The sequence below is a fragment of the Octodon degus genome, unplaced genomic scaffold (assembly GCF_000260255.1).
Source record: "Octodon degus isolate 3935 unplaced genomic scaffold, OctDeg1.0 scaffold00107, whole genome shotgun sequence".
In the NCBI taxonomy this organism is placed as follows: domain Eukaryota; kingdom Metazoa; phylum Chordata; class Mammalia; order Rodentia; family Octodontidae; genus Octodon; species Octodon degus.
The window spans coordinates 341006-356723 of record NW_004524683.1 but is presented as its reverse complement, the minus strand read 5'-3'; the positions used below and the strand labels follow the sequence as shown (position 1 = coordinate 356723).

Genomic DNA, 15718 nt, shown 5'->3' with positions numbered 1-15718 from the left:
GTAAATAAATAAATAAAATTTTGAGACAGGGTCTTATTAAACCAATTTTATCCAGGACAGGCTTGAATTTATGACCCTCCTGCCTCAGCCTCCTAGAGCGCTAGCATTACTGGTTTGTGCCACCACACCTGGCCAGAAATAGTTATCTTAGTGATATTAAATCTTCTAATCAGTGGGATGTCTTTCTGATACTCAGGTCTTTCATTTCTTTCTTTAAAAAAATTTTATTATTTATTTATTTATTTATTTATTAATGGTCAGCTCCGCCCACCCTGGGGGCGGGGCTGGCATGGCATGTGGTGCTGGGGATCAAACCGAGGTCCCTAAGTTGCTTGCCTAGGCAGGCGCTGGCCTTTCATTTCTTGCAACAATGTTTTATAGTTTTCAGATCATAAGTTTTGAACTTTTGTTAAACTTGTTACTAAGTATTTTATTCTTTTAATGCTATTGTAAGTAAAGTTTTCTTAATTTTATTTTTATTATTTACGCAAGTGTAAGAAATAAAATTATTTATTGGTTTTTTTTTATTAATCTCCTATTCTGTGTTATTTCTGCAAGCAGAAACACTGAAGTGACACCCAGGATTTGGAGGCAGATTTATTTATCGGGATACTGGTGATTGGGATGTTCCCAGAATATTAGGCCCTGATTGCTGGTGGTCTAGGGCTTACGTGGGATAAGAAAACAGGAAGTGGAGAGGAGAAAGGCTTGTCCATCGGGGACTGGTTTATACAGTGTGTATCACGGTGACCAGTTAAGAACACAGGAGCAGCGAGAACTATAACAGGAACTATTACCTGCGCAACGAAGCAATTGAAGGATAGCGGCTGAGGGCTGGCTGCAGTAGGTTTGTGTGTATGTGAAGTCCTTAGGACCTGCATACATGGTGAAGAATATGCTATCTGTTGATAGAGTTTTACTTCTTTTCCAATGGGGATAGGACCTTCCACACAAAGTTGAATGGAAGAATCAAGAGTAGACATCCTTTTTTTGTTTCTCTTTTTTTTATACTGAGAGTTGAACTCGGGGCCTATGCTCTGAGAGGTCCCCCCAGCTCTTTTTGTTTTTGAGACAGAGTCTCACTAAGTTGCTGTATCAGTTATAGTTACCTAGAGGAAAAAGAGCATATATCTATATATAATTATATGAAGTAGACTTACAATGGCCACCTGTGAAATTGGGGGTGAAAGAGTTGGGTGTGATGGCACACAGCTGTAATCCCAGCACTAGGGAGGCTGACGCAGGAGGATCGCTGCAAGTTCAAGGCCAGCTTCACCTACATAGTGAGCTCAAGGCCAACCTGAACTGCATAGCAAAATCCTGTCTCAAAAAGATCCCTCCGCTAAAAAAAAGAAAAAAATCAGGGTGAAAGAATGCAAGATGGCCGTCTACATGCTAGAGGGCCAGAGGGTCCAGTCGAAGGCCAAAAGCCTGCAGCTCACTCTAGAGTTTGATGCAAGTTCATGTTCGAAAGTTAAAGGGCCTGCGCTGAGATCTGCAGTCTGCTGGGAGCCCGAAAGAACTGGAGACCAACATCCAAAGACAATGGCTGAGGAAGAAAAGGGAAGATTTCCTTCTTTTCTCCATTTTTATTCCATCCAGGCTGTTGGTGGTGTCACGCACACTAGGGGTGGGCCTTTCCTCTTCAGTTTGTGACCTATCTGTCAGTCATCCACAAAAGCACCCAGAGCTTCACAGTCTAGATGTTTCTTGCCTGACTCAGGTTGATATATCACAATTAGCTATCATGTTGCCCAGGCTGGGCTGGAATTTATGATAGTCCCGCCTCAGCCTCCTCCAGTGCTGGGATTACAGGTGTGCACCCCCACACCCAACTTGTCCTTTGTACAGATCCCTTGTTCATTTGTCTTAAGGTATTTTCTAAATTCTTTAAAATTTTCTTCTCATTTCTGGGACCTCACGTGGTAGGCAAGTATTCTACCAACTGAACTGCACCCCAGCCCCTTTTATTAACTTCTAATTTCAATCCATTGTAATCAGAGAACATAATTTATATAATTTAAATTCTTTTAAATTTATTGAGATTCATTTTATATTTTTTCTGGAGAATGTTCAGTTTAATTCAGAACAATATATGTTAGTTCAAAAAATAATACATGTTCTTCTGTCGTTGAGTATTCTATAAATGCTGGTGAGGTCTGGTGGTTTATTTCACTGTTCAACTTCTGTTTCCTTGGTGGCTTTTGGCTGTTCTTTCATTATTAAAGTGGGTTACTGAAGTATCTAACTATTACTGTTGGAATGTCCATTTCTTCCTTTAATTCTGTCAGTTTTACTTCATGTATTTTGGGGCTATGCTGTTAGGAACGTGTATGTTCTCACTGTTATAGCTTATTGATGGACAGACCCTTTCATTGTTAGAAAGTGTCTTTGTCTTTGAACAAAACAAAAAAATGTTAGAATCTATTTTGAACAGTTTCACAGGTTCTTCAGTAGAACAGCAACTCTCTCCACAGCTGCCTGCCGGGTTCCGGGGCAGGAACAGGAGCCACGTGCAGGCTGGGCCAGCTGCCCACCTCCTGCTTCCCTCCTGCTCCAAGCAACAGCCCAAGCCTCAGTTTACCTTCATGGGAAGGGAGAGGTTGGCATTTACAGTTGTCCAAATTTTCTTTAGTCCTTAATTAAGCCTTGGTTCTAGTATTCTGAGCCTGATACAAATAGTATCATTAATTTTTTTTTTTTTTTTTTTTTTTTTTTTTTTTTTTTTATTTTAACATTTAGTGTGTGTGTGTGTGTGTGTGGCCAGCTCAGCCCACCAGGGGGCGGGGCTGGCTGGCATGTGGTGCTGGGGGATTGAACCGCGGTCCTGTGCTTTGCTAAGCTTGTTCTAAGTAGGTGCTTTAGACCACTGAGCCATCTCTCCAGCCCCCAAATAGTATCATTAAATGCGTGCCATATAAGGCCACCTTCAGATGTCTCATTGCATTTACATAGTGTTACAGTTTGTGTGTAGTTGTCCTCCCCAAGCGTCATGCGGTCATTGGGGTGGCCGGTTCTAGAGTTTGTGATTAATTTATGATCCAAGGCTGGGGTTATGGGTGTTTGTGCTACACCCTTCCTGGGACAGATAGCCTGAAGGCACTAGAAGAAAAGGAGGGGGCTTGCCTCCGCCCCTGCTGCCGCTGTGCCTCCCTTTTGCTTTTGCTCTTTGCTGTTTTCCACTGCTGTGAACTGCTGCCCTCTGCCGTGTGCCACTCTGCCTTGGAGCCAGCTGGGTATGGGCGAGCTAAATAAACCTTTCCTTCCTTAATTCTGGGTGTTGGACATTTGTCTCAGCAACTAGAGAAAAGTAAGTAAGACAGCTAGCTATCAGGAAGGTAAGGACTTTCATCCCGATTTGATAGACCAGGAAACTAACACTGCTGCAAATCTGGAAAACATAGATAAGCATTAAGAAGCAATACACGTCACCATCAAGTTCATCTCTCAAAGGTAAATCACTCTTCACCTTTGAAGGGACATCTGGCTGGAACGTTCCTCAAGATATGTATTTTTTAAAATTAGTTTTTACATAATATATGTTGCCTTATTTCACTGCATAATGGTTTCTGGATCAATCAGGGAAGGATTTTCTCTTGGCCAGAGCTGAACAAAGATAGAAGAGACTACCTTAGTCACAGTGAGGACCTCATTCCTGAGAGTGTGGACATGCATCATTTGTCCATGCAGTGTGACAAGGGTACACATGGGGCCTGTTTATGTGCCACATTCCCCCCCACCACCACCACCAATAACCACGGAACCAGGGTGAGGGCCAGGCTGAATCATCAGATTTTCCTGTGTAGCGCCCTGGAAAAAGTTGGAGACAATTTGATGAACTGATTGACCAGAGCTGAGACCACAGGGAAATAAGAAGGGCATGAAACTAAAGTCTCTTTGGACTGGGTCTCTTTAGAAAAGCAGTTGTGATATTGGATAGTCTAGCCTGGATTCTACACTTAGTTGGCAAATCCTTGGCCTTCTCTAGCTCCTCCCACCCTACTGTAAGTGAGGATCAAGTCCTTTTTCCTTCTTAGCTAGCCTGGGTAAAACTGAAAGACCTGTGGTTTGGGATGTAGAAGTTGGGGGCACCTCCCAGGATTGGGCCTGACAGCCACATGGAGTCATTTGACAACCTGCTGGCATCCATGCTGCACGGAATACTGGGTGCTTGGCTACACAGAAGATTTGGGGGCCAGGTTTTCCCTTGGGAGATCCCTGACATTAGTAAGTGAGGCGGCCACAGAAAAAGGCCATGGGAAGCCTGATGACGTGGAGGGGATGTAGAAGTCGCACTCTTGGCTGGGAACCCATGTGTCCAGCCTCTGCCACTCTACACTCGATGAGTGGCCAGGAAGGCCTTTGTTCCTTGGCCCCTCCATGCCTGGCACACTCACTGCCCCTGCCCACTGCCGTGACAGCTACTGGACACCCAGTATTCTCCAGAACCAGTAGTGGTAGCATATTGAACACACTAGGGAAGGCCTGTGGAGGAGGTGAGACTCGAGACAGGAGAAAGCACAGCAGTCTTGGCCCCGGGAGCCCCACGCTGCCATTCAGAGCCTAGGTGCTTTTTCTCTCTAGGTTGTTTGGACAGTGAGTGAGCAAATGTCAAGCAGTCGGCAGGCAGGTACTCACACCACCTGTTGTCACGAGCAAGGCCTGAAAGCTGGAAGACCAAGACAGTCTCCTGGAAGCATTTGAAGAGGCTTTGGGGAGTGTCTAGGGGCCATGGGGGTGTGATACTGGCTTATGGGTGTGTGAAACTGGATTCTGGGGGTGATAGTGGATAGTCTACAGATTGGTTTAGCATAGTTCTGGTGGGGATGGTGGACCTACTGAAGAGTTCCTTGGGTTTAGGTTGGAAGCCTAATGCAATAAAAAGGAAAGGGTAAAGAAGTCTCACTGCTTTCTACCTGCCGTGCCATGCCCAGTGACTATGGACCAAAAGCTCGACAAACCGTGAGCTGAAATAACCCTTTCTTCCTTTAACTTGTGGGTATTGGGTATTTTGTCCCAGCATTGAGAAAGTAACCAAGAAGGCGTAGGCAACACAGTTATATCTGTCTTGACCTTATCTTCGAGTAGCCTGGGCCTGACAGCTGCAGGTCCTGGTTTGCCTCAGGGTCTGGCAAGTGCACGGTTCCCCACTTATTTATCAGTCTGGTCTGGGCCGTGCTAAAATCAAGGCTGGTGCCTGGGCAGGTGTGCAGAAGGTTCAAGAAGGTCACACGGAAGGAAGTGTACTTCAAGAGCATGTTAAGTGCACAGAAAGAAATTGAGAGATTTGAGGTGATGTGGGAAGGGAGCTCAACACTTGTGGTGCTGAGCATGTTTCTGGGAGCCCAGCTTCGTGGGTGGGTGGGAGGGCCCCAGAAGAGCCCTGACCTCCTTCAAACAGGTGACTGGCTGCTGAATGAGATAGTGCTGTCTCTTATCTCTGTCCATGTCTTTTCATGGCCAGCCAAAATTAGCACTCCTGGCTTCACATGTCTGCCTCAGCACAACCTTATCACGGTTTTCCATGTTTCATCTGAAGACACTGAAGCCCAGAGAGAGCAGGGGACTTGCTTAAAGTTGCACAGCTAGAATTTGAATCAAGGTCCTTGGCCTGAGGTAGAAGGGCTAGGCTATGCCAACCTGCAAAGCCTTTCCCTGGTACAACATGATCCAGGATATTTCCTCTCCTTCTCCTTCTCCTCCTCCTCTTCCTCCACCTTTCATTTGTGTGTTTGGTATAGGCTCTCATTACGCAGTTCGGACTCATAGTGATCCTCCTGTTTTCAGCCTCCCCAGTGCTGGGATTACAGGCATGTCACCCAGACTCTGTTGCTGGGGGCAGGACCAGCCTAATCTAGGATATTTCGTTATCCCCTCAAATGGCGTTAAGCATTTAACAGCCATTCAGACAGTACTATCCCATTCAGCAGCCAATCACCTGTTTTAAGGAGGTCCGGGCTCCTCTGGGACCCTCCCACCCACCATCACCATAGCCACCCGGAGCCACTCCCTTCCTTGTGCATTAATAAAACCTGGGTTTGGCTCTGGGTCCAGGAGGGCTCTGTTCTGGACTTAGGACCCTTTGGCTCCCCTCAACTACTGATATACTTTCATGTCTTTATTCTCTCCATGGGTCTCACTGGAAGTTGTAGACAGAAGTTAATTACTGGCCTGTTTCCCCCATAACGTAGAGGTTGGTTTAGTCATGGGGCAAATGCTCTGGGAATTTAGCTACATGGAAATACTAATAGTTACATTTTCTGAGCACCTGCCATGTATAAGGCCCTCATTCCAATGCTCTGTGAAATCCACCCACCGAGAGAGGAGCTCCGGTCCCACCTCACAGACATCTCCAGCCTCAGTGAGGTGACCACCAAGACCCCAGCCCATGCTGGCCTGAGCAGGACCGGGGATTCAGGGTCCTGCTGTCAGCTGGCTTTGCATGGCTTGAGAGCCATAGCTTCCTGAGCCTGTTCCTACTGTGCCAGCCTCAGCTGCCCCAGTGTGCCGGTGAAAACAGGGCAGTGTGTGTCTGTGTGTTCTGGGCCTCTGTGAGTTCGGAGCCACCTTGCAGAACCAGGCTCCAGGGAGATGGCAGTACAGCTGTGATTGCCTGGGAGGGACAGCGTTCAGGCCAGTGCTTTGGGCTTTGTGTCCTCTGTCCTCCCCACCCTGTTTCTAGTGGAGGACCCTACCACACTTCTCTTCTGGGGGCTCTGACTGTTCACCCTCCTGACTCTTCTCTTCCCTCCCCTCACCCTGCCCCGTTGCTCAGTCTGCTGTTGGAGGCAGATGGGCATTAAGGAGCCTTGGCGGGGCCGAGGGCAGACTGCAGGGGAGATCAGGCCATCTAGACACAGCCACCCCCACAGTCTGCAAGCAGACGGTAGCCCCCCTGCGTTCTGCACTCTAGCAGCCAGGAGAGCTGGGGATGTGTCCACACTTTACAAGAGGAAACGGAGACCCAGAACACGAAGCAATTTTCCACAGTGGTAGAGGCATGCTGGCACCCGGGCCTGACTTCCACTTCTGCAGGCTTGTCTCAGGTGGGCAAACAAACTCCACTTGGGGAGTTTGGAGAGACACAAGGCAGACTCCCCAGCATGGCCGCCTGGCCTTCTGTCCCGAGAGCCCTGGCGTGAGGTCTGCCCTCTGTGAGCTGCTGGTGAAGTGTTTAGGCAGCAACTCAAGCTGTGACCACCTACCTGCTTTCCCCTTGGACACACAACTCACCACCAGGACGCTGTGCCCTCGGTCCAGCCTCAGGGACAGGACAGGGAGGGAAGGGGGTATGCCCCTGCTGCCACTGCAGCTGTGAGAACCTCTGTCCCAGGGTCCCACTTGGGCCTAAGAGGCCTTTACAAGTAGTGCCACGACTGATTCTATTTCCTGCCTGATCTTGTTGCATACCCCCAAGAACAGAAAGCTCACTTCTTTCCCCAAGTCATCCGCATTATTTCAGAGGACTTTGGTTTTTATAAATTTTGAGATTTGCCTCCAGCCTCAGCCCTGGAGTCCCTGCCTGCCTGGGATTCTCCTAGCAGTCTGCTTCTGACGTCTAGGGCATTCTGCAAAGATCTGGGGCTGAGCCCAGAATTCCTGAGTCTTCTGTGATCCAGGCAGCTAGCACCTTCTGGTGTGAGGTTAACAGACCTTGCCCAGCCTGGCTCTTGCTCCGCAGTACTCTTATTTGTCCCTGCAAATTAATTCAGCATTTGTTAAACCCCACAAATATGCCAGGCCTTCTGCTGGGCACTGCAGACGCAAGCCACCAATGTGGTCCCTGGTTGACAGGACAGAGTAGAGATGAATTGACTCACAGACCCTTGCCTCTTAAACATACTCTGGCTACTAAGCAAGTGACACAGCCCACCCACCCTGCACGGCTTTGATTCTTTCCTGGAAGTTTCCAAAATTCACAGGAGTATAAAGAATAGAAAGGGGAAGCCCAGAGCCCGTCATAACAAACCCAGATGCCAGCTTCAGTTTAGATCCTCCACGTCCCCAGTCCCCTTCAGATCTGATGAGCCCTGCGCTGCTCTGGTACTTTCTGCCCTAAAAATAGCTGGGCCAGGGGTTGGGGAGATAGCTCGGTGGTCTAAGCGCCTGCCTGGCAGGTGCAAAGGACACAGGTTCAATCCCCCTTACCCCTGCATGCTGTGCTGGCCACAGGCGCCACCAAAACCAGGTGTGGTGGCGCATACCTGTAATTCCAGCCCTAGGGAGGCTGAGACATAGTGTGATGGGTGAGGGGTCTTTAGGGGTCTTTGCTGGAAGCTGTCAGTTGGCTCTTCAGGCCATCAACGCAGACCTTTGGGGCAGCAAAGGCGGGGTGCAGGTGCTGGGTGCCAAGGCCTGGGTCCCACTCTAGCTCTGCCGACTCCCACAGGAAGGGCCAGCTCCCTGAGCCTCAATTCTGTCTTCCAAGAAATGGTCCCAGCACTTACCTTGGAAGAGGGGCAATCAAGCTGTCGTCTTGGCAAGCCAGCAAGCATGTGATGCCCTAGTGTCTGGGACACACTGAAGAGGAGACAGTGTGGGCGGGGCCCAGGGCCTGTGCTCTCCACTGCCAGTCACTGACCTGTTACCTGCTCCGAGGCTGGCATGAGCCTACCCCCCAGAGCTTTGTCACCGGGCGGATGGGATGACTTTGCTCACAGTCCTTGTTCCACTTTCCTCTCTGACCACAGAGCAAGCACTCTGGAATCTGGATGTGGGTACTGAGCCCCTGCCACGTACCAGGTGCTGCCCCACAAGCTAGTGGCAGCAGTGACAAAATCAGGGCAGTACCCAAGGGCTCCATGTTCTATGTGTAAATGCATCTGTCACTCCCCAGTATCCCTGGCTGTACCTGTGATCACTGTGAGCCCAAGGCCAGCAGGGATGGGGGCCTAGAACAGGAGATGTGGAATGAGACATTGGCCCGAAGGTCTTTCTCAGCAGAACTCTCCCAGGATCCTTTTTTATTTTTCACTATTCTTTGGTAGTACTGGGAATTGAACCCAGTAGCTTCACCCTCAGTGGCATCCCAGCACTTCTAATTTTATTTATTTTGAGAAAATGTCTTACTAATTTTCCCAGGCTGGGATAGAACCTGTAATTCTCCTGCCCAGAGTGCAGGTGTGAGCTGCAGTCCTGGGTTAGGAGCCTCCTCTTCGGCCCTCCCTGTCCCAGCATCAGGGCTACACACTGCCTTGGGCAGATCACAGGCCTCAGAGCCACAGAGGACTGGGGAGGGAGCCGGGTAAGGAAAAACTCGGGGAGCCGGCGCCTGCCCACAGTATTAGCACTCTGGGAAGCCGAGGCAGGAGGACTGTGAGATCAAGCCCAGCATAGGCAACTTGGTGAGACTGTCACAGAAAAAATCAAGGGGCTAGGGATGTAGTGTGAAACCATTTCAATTCCCAGTCTCTCTCACATGTATATATACACTCTGAAACACAGGGGCCTTAGGAGAGGGAAACTGCCCTCTCTGAAAGAGGACTATCTCACACACTGTTTCAGCAGAAGAGAAAATGGCAGAAGCTCCGTGGGCACATGTGTGTTTGCTTGTGTGCTGGCCTCAGCCTGGAAGTGACCGAGGCTGGATGCAGGCTGTTCTACAGTCTATGCCAGAAGGGCAGTGTGGCCCTAGCTGGCATGAGCACTGTTTTGCACCCTGGGGCACAGTGAGAAATGCCAGCCCTTTTCACCTGTCCCTATCCCAACTCCCAATGTGACAGTGACAGTCACACCCCCTTACCAGTTAAGGGAGCCTTCACTACGCACCTGGACCCCAGGCTCACGGTGGCTGCAGAGGCCCTGGCACAGGACAGTGGTCTTGCTGGTCTCTAAATGGCCAGGAGGGAAGCTTAGGTGTCCCTGTGGGCTGCCCTGGCCCTCGAGGAGCATCCTGAGTGTGCCAAGCGGAGAGGAACAGTCCCTGGGGGCCAGGAGGAGTCGCACAGAGACAGGAGTCTGTGTGCAGGGCTCAGGCGCACAGCCCCTCAGCCACTGCGTCTTGTCAGCTTGTCTTTGTCTCCCTCTCTGCTCTCTGAAACTCAATGGCATCCAACCGCCAGCTCCTTGTGTGTTCGCCTGCTCAAGGCTCAGCCCTTTGCATTATTAATAGAAATATGTCCTCATTGTACAGCCTAATTCTGCTTATCTGGACTGGATTAAGTGTTCACAATGACACGCAGCACTGATTCCTGAGCGTCCTTGTTAAAGGAATTTTGCCATGGCCTAATGAGTTCCATAAATCACTGGGGATGGGCGAGGGAGGCAAGGGGAGCCTGGGTGGAAGTCAGGAACTCCATAGGGTGGGGTCAGGGTCTTCCCATGGGGGAACAGGGTGTTAGGGCTGGGCCCTGGAGGAAGGGCAAGGCTGGAGGGGAGGTGGGTGCCAGGGCTCGAGTCTCTGAGGGCAGGTAGTGGTGGAGCAGGGCTCTAGAGCCAGGGCCTGGGTTTGGATCCCAGACACTGTCAGGGGAGCAAGTGACTTCGCTGTCCCTTTGATTATGTGAAATGGGTGAAAATCGAGGCAGAGTCCGCCCTGGGTTTGTATCCTGCCTGTGCTGCTGAGCTACAGAGGCCTACTGGGGCTGTGTCCAGGAGCAGAGGACAGACAGGGCACACAGTCAGTGTGCAGACACATGACCTGCCTTGCTTCGTTGTTCCTTCACCTCTTCTCGGGTGGCCTTCAGGAGGCTGAGGGAGATGTAGGCCCATGCCTCCATGGCTTCGGGGGTGGCTGGGGCTGTACCCGAAGGCTTGCTGTGCCCACCCTGGTCCTCGTTCACACAGGCCCAAGCAGCACAACCTGAGCCTGCTTTCCCACCAGCTGAGGACGGTGTGGCCAGCAGCGCTGTAGGAAGGCGGGGGCCAAGCCGGTTCCACAAAGACAAGTCTGACTGTGACCTAAGCCCAGCCCTGGTCCCCTCTCTGCCTGGGTCTCCTGACTTAGCCTGACTCCAAGGGACTGTCCCTGCTTGGCAGTGCTGCCTATGACCTACATAGGGGTCTGCAGGACCACAGCGTGGTGTGACAGACAGTGACACTGGTTCCATCCTCATGGCCAGAACTCGCCAGGTTCCATGTCCCCGCCCCCAGCCCCAGCCTCGGCCCCCAATGCATACTCCACTGAGCTGGGTGGGAGCTTCCTATAGGCTCAGGCAGAACCAGGCCCCCACGGCTTGATTCCAGTTTTTAATGTTTCTCTTGTAAAACAAAAATATAAAACTGGCAGGGGAATGGGAAACACTTTCCATACACTTTATATACACGAGGTCTGTGATTTCAAAACCATAGGCAAGAAACAGGAAGACACAACCAGGGGCCTGTCACATGGTTGTGGTCCCTGGCAGGTACCACTGAGCTCAGCCTCATATGGCAGCCTGGCTGGCCCAGCCCGGGGCAGGAATGGAGAACCCCAGCAAGGGTGACGCAGAGCTGGGCACTGGCTGGCAGGTGCTGCCCTCCTTCAGGTGTCTGTGTAGATGGAGGGGATGTGGCTCAGACAGTGGTCAAAAGCGCCATTGGGGAAGAAGCTGCAGTCTTCGGGGCCACCAGGCACCGCATCTTCAGACAACTGTGGGGGCAGCACTGTGGGGCACGGGGCCTCGTAGCCTGCAGACAGGTAGAAAGGGTCAGGCTGGTGGTGGCAGGGGCTCTGTCCTGTCCTTCCAGCTCCTGCTATCTGTGGGACTGTCCAACTGGGGCATTGTGTGGGACTGGCCCAGGCAGCCCAACCCCAGAGCTGGAGTGGGGCAGAATACAGGGTTCAGACCCCTCTCTTCCTGCAGAGAGCCATGCATGGTGCTCATCCTCTCACCCCACCAGCCACTAGAAACCCCCAAACCGGAACCAGAATTTACTGAGTCCTCACCGAGTGGGCATCTAAGCCTTCTTTCTCTCACCTTAACTTCACAACAATCCCACGAGGCTGTCCGAGGTACTCAGGACAATGTGCACAAAGCCCCCTCACCTGCGGCAGGTAAAGGTGCACCGAGGCTGGGGTAGCCGTTGGGCCGCAGCGGGGTGAACCCAGGGACCTCCCCGCCCAGCCCAGACCCGCTGGCTGCTGGCTCGCCGCTCCGGTAGCAGTCGCTGTAGGGAAAGCAGTTCTGGATGGAGTGGAAGCTGCCCTGGTAGCCTGCGGGCAAGGGGACAGAACCCGTCAGGGCAGGTGGGTCCAGCACCCTGTACTCCGCTGCCCCCAGTGCTGTCTGGCCCAGGTACCGCCCCAGGCTTCTATCCCAGCTTGACTCTGGGGAGGGAAGGCTCAGGTGGTGGCTCCTGGCTAGGAGGTGGCTGTGACACAGGAAACCCTTGCTGCCTATGGACAGAAGATACCTCATGCCTCTTCGTTGTTAAAACTTGTACTTTGGCCAGCCATGTGTTTTCGTGTTTTTTTGTTTTTTAATCCTTTTCTAGGGATTGAACCCAGAGCCTTCACGCTGGGCTACATTCCCAACACATTTTTATTTTGAGACAAAGTCTCACTAAATTTCCTGGCTGGGTGTGAGTTTGTGATCTGCCTGCCTCTGTCTCCCATAGTGCTGGAATTACAGGCGTGTACCATTCCACGTAGCTCCACACCACGCTTCTCAGGTCGCCTTGCCCCAGTTTCCCCAGCATGGTCCTCATCTCCCAGGCTGCCAATCCCTGAGAACCCACCTGCCTCCCCCAGGCTTGTGTCACCCCTTGACTTGGGATGACAGCACAGACCTAGCTAGGCCTTACCTTGTGGGCTGGGCAGTGGTGGAGGTGGGGGGCTCTGGAAAGGAGTATAGGGTGGCTTGCTGGGCAACGTGGAAAATGGCTGGGCCCCTGGAGATCGGCTCTGGGAGGGCGCTGGAGGTGGCCTGAGTCCCTTCAGTGGGCTGAGCATGGGTGACAGGAGGCCGGGCCCCAACCTGGGGAGGAACAGACATCAGAAGGGTCGGGGAGGATCCAGGGTGCTAACTCACAACTGCATGGGGAACAGAGCTTCTGCTTCTCAAATTCAAGATGGATTTCAGGGGTGTGCGCAGGCCTTGGGCCCCCTGCTGGACAGCAAGAGTGAGAGCTAACTGCTGAGTCCCCGACTGGGTGCCTGGCACTGTCACACTGAATGTCATGTGCAGGTCACCTGGAGGATAAACCTTGGGACAGACCACGCTGACAGCCTTGACAGGTCCTCAGCAAGACAACAGCCCATGGCTCGGTGCACTGAGCCCCTGCCGTCCCTCCCCTGGGCCCTGAGACAACAGTCTTGGGCCCTTTCTGCAGATCAGAAAACCAAGATTGCCCATGGTACTCCTCGCCACACACCCTGACCCCATAGGTTATGGTGAGGGCGAAATTAAAGCAATGTAGATAAAGCTTGCAGCACGATGGGTGATCTATTCATAGCTACTCCATCGATCATCATTACTGAGTGGAAGAAGTGAGACAACTGATGCCCATGCTGGCTTTTTCTTCTCCTGCACAGTGCACTCTGAGGGACCTCTGTCCTCTCCACCTTTACTTGCACGCTCCCTGGGGTGAGCAGTCCACTGCCTACACACACACAAAGCACAACACACGAAAGCCAGGGTGTGCTGGCTCACCCCTGTTCTCAATGGACCATGGAGCCTAGGGTGCGCTGGTGCCCTGCCCCAGCAGTTATGTTGGGCTGTGTGACACTGAAGACCAGGTCCTCCCTAAGCTGTGGGTCCCAACCACAGAGACCAACTTGGGGGCTCTTGGGACCAGGCCAAACAGGCCTGTCAGGCACTGCACGTAGGCACAAGAAGGGAACGGGGCTCTGCCTCTTTTCTTGTGTGGCTTTGTGGCCTCGTTGGACCATCTATACCAAAAGAGTACAGCTGCCCTGTCTCAGTTCCTGGTAGCCTTGTCAAGCTTGGCCAACACTCTTGCCCTTCCTGTCACCCCTACCTGTGGGTGCTGAAGGTGTGGACCAGCACCTCGCTCTGGGAATCAGGGCTCTGCTATGGTATGGGGGAAGCCCTGCCTGCAGCCCTGCTCCTGCTGGCCAGGTATTCTGTGGTTACTGTCACTATCCATATGCTCAGAACACTGCTGCTGAGGGCAGGGTTGGGCCTCTGCACTGGGTCCCTGGCTGAGCACTCATACGCCCCCTTCTTACGTTCCTGGCCTGAGCCCTCAGCATGTCTCGTGGTCCTTTGTGCTTTCTGGCCAAGCTGTCCTTGTGCACTAGAAACTGTGGGGCGCTGTGCGCTCCTGGTCAATCTTCTGGCCAGGAAAGCGGGCCTCTTTCTTTTGGACTTGCGATTTCCAGGCTGGCTCTGTGTCTATGCTATCAGGGCGCCCAGAGCCTGGCTCTCCCTGGTAGCTCCTGAATGGAGCATGAGGCCAGCACAAGGCACACAGCAGATAACACAGACAAGCGGGTTCCCGAGTTGCTCAACTTCAAATCCTAGAGATGGACAGACAGTGGGGCAGGAGGAGGGAGAACCCCATCTGAAGGGCAAAAACCATGCATTTTCAAAGCTAATCTTTTCTATCTCAACCTGGCCCTAAACTTAACATTTGCCACCTTCACAGGCAGTGGAGTCTAGACCTGCCAGCCTGCAGCCGACCCACAGGCTGCCCTGTGGCTATGCTGACCAGCTCACCTGCAGCCTGTCACTCCTGCTGCTGACCCCGAGCAATACCCACACCAGCTCCAGGACCACAAGACCAAACCCGGAACCTTGCTGGCCTGGCAGGCAGGGGCTGTGTACCTTGCACAGGGCTGGGGGAAAAATCTGCCCTAATCTGAGTGTCCCTGAGCCAGGGTAAATACATTTAGTCATGAAGTCAGGCCCTTTTAGCATATTTTTGAGAGAATCAGATAATTCTGTCAAGCTATTTAAACGTCCCAGCAAACCACTGGGGAGCCTCACGGCTGTCCCCTGTTGACTTTGGCAAGAAGGGAAGGCTGGAGGCCCTTCCCACCCCCACTTCTCCTTGGACGGAAAAAACCCATTCAGCCGAGCCTGAGATCTGTGTCAGGCCTGCCTTGAGCCTGCCGCCGGCCGCCGGAGGGTCGGACCGGCTGCTCAGAGGGCAGGGGCGGGCAGGCAGCTGGTGTTCCACACTGTCATCGCTCTGCTCTCACTCATGGAGGGAATTCCTGACAGGCACTTACACAGGCAGGCAGGCAGCAGGCAGGTGGTGAATGAGGCAAGCAGAGAGTGCAGGCCAGGCTGCAGAGGCTGAATAGTTTATTTTGTTCTGCCTAGGGATGTGTGGTGAGCAGGCCCGAATGGGGTGGAGCCAGTGTCAGGGAGCCTGACCTGGGGGAGGCTTGTAGCCTTAGGCCTGGGTGGCCAATGGTCGCCATGTTCCTAGAGTGTATTTAATGCCTCTAGGAGAAAGAAACAGGCTTGAGGGCTTGGATTTTTGGGTCCCTGTGTACCCAGTTCAAGCTGCCTCTGCTCATAGCCAGTCTTTCCCAGTTCCATGGAGCCCTGGGTATAAGCATCCTTGATATCCCTCCTGTCCCTGCCTAGATGGGGTCTCCTGATCCTGCCTGCCCTGGCTCAGGCAGCTGTCCTGCACCCTGCATGCCATCCTGTTCCTGACAGCCCAGCCCCATCCTGTGGGCCAGCACACCCTCCTCCCCAAAGCTGGATGCAGGCCTGCCCAACACCCTCAGGCAGGGCTGAGCCCATCCTGGCGAACACGGCCAGGCCCTGGTGACCTCCTCATTGCTCCAGCACAGCAGCTGTCACCACACCAGCCTTTGCCC

At 52.4% G+C, this 15718-nt stretch overlaps 1 protein-coding gene across 3 annotated transcripts in view; it reads right to left on the bottom strand.

The window, feature by feature from the left end:
- Positions 1 to 11180: 11180 nt before the first annotated feature.
- Positions 11181 to 15718, bottom strand: part of Glis1 (GLIS family zinc finger 1) — a 186703-nt gene continuing 182165 nt past the window's right edge. For all 3 annotated transcript variants that reach the window (XM_004639098.2, XM_023724130.1, XM_023724131.1), the window contains exons 8-10: positions 12724 to 12896; positions 11966 to 12133; positions 11181 to 11607 (exon numbers count right to left, since the gene is read on the bottom strand). In XM_004639098.2, the coding sequence (XP_004639155.1) occupies positions 11462 to 11607; positions 11966 to 12133; positions 12724 to 12896 (487 nt within the window). In that variant the 3' untranslated portion in view covers positions 11181 to 11461. The remainder of the gene's footprint in view (positions 11608 to 11965; positions 12134 to 12723; positions 12897 to 15718) is intronic.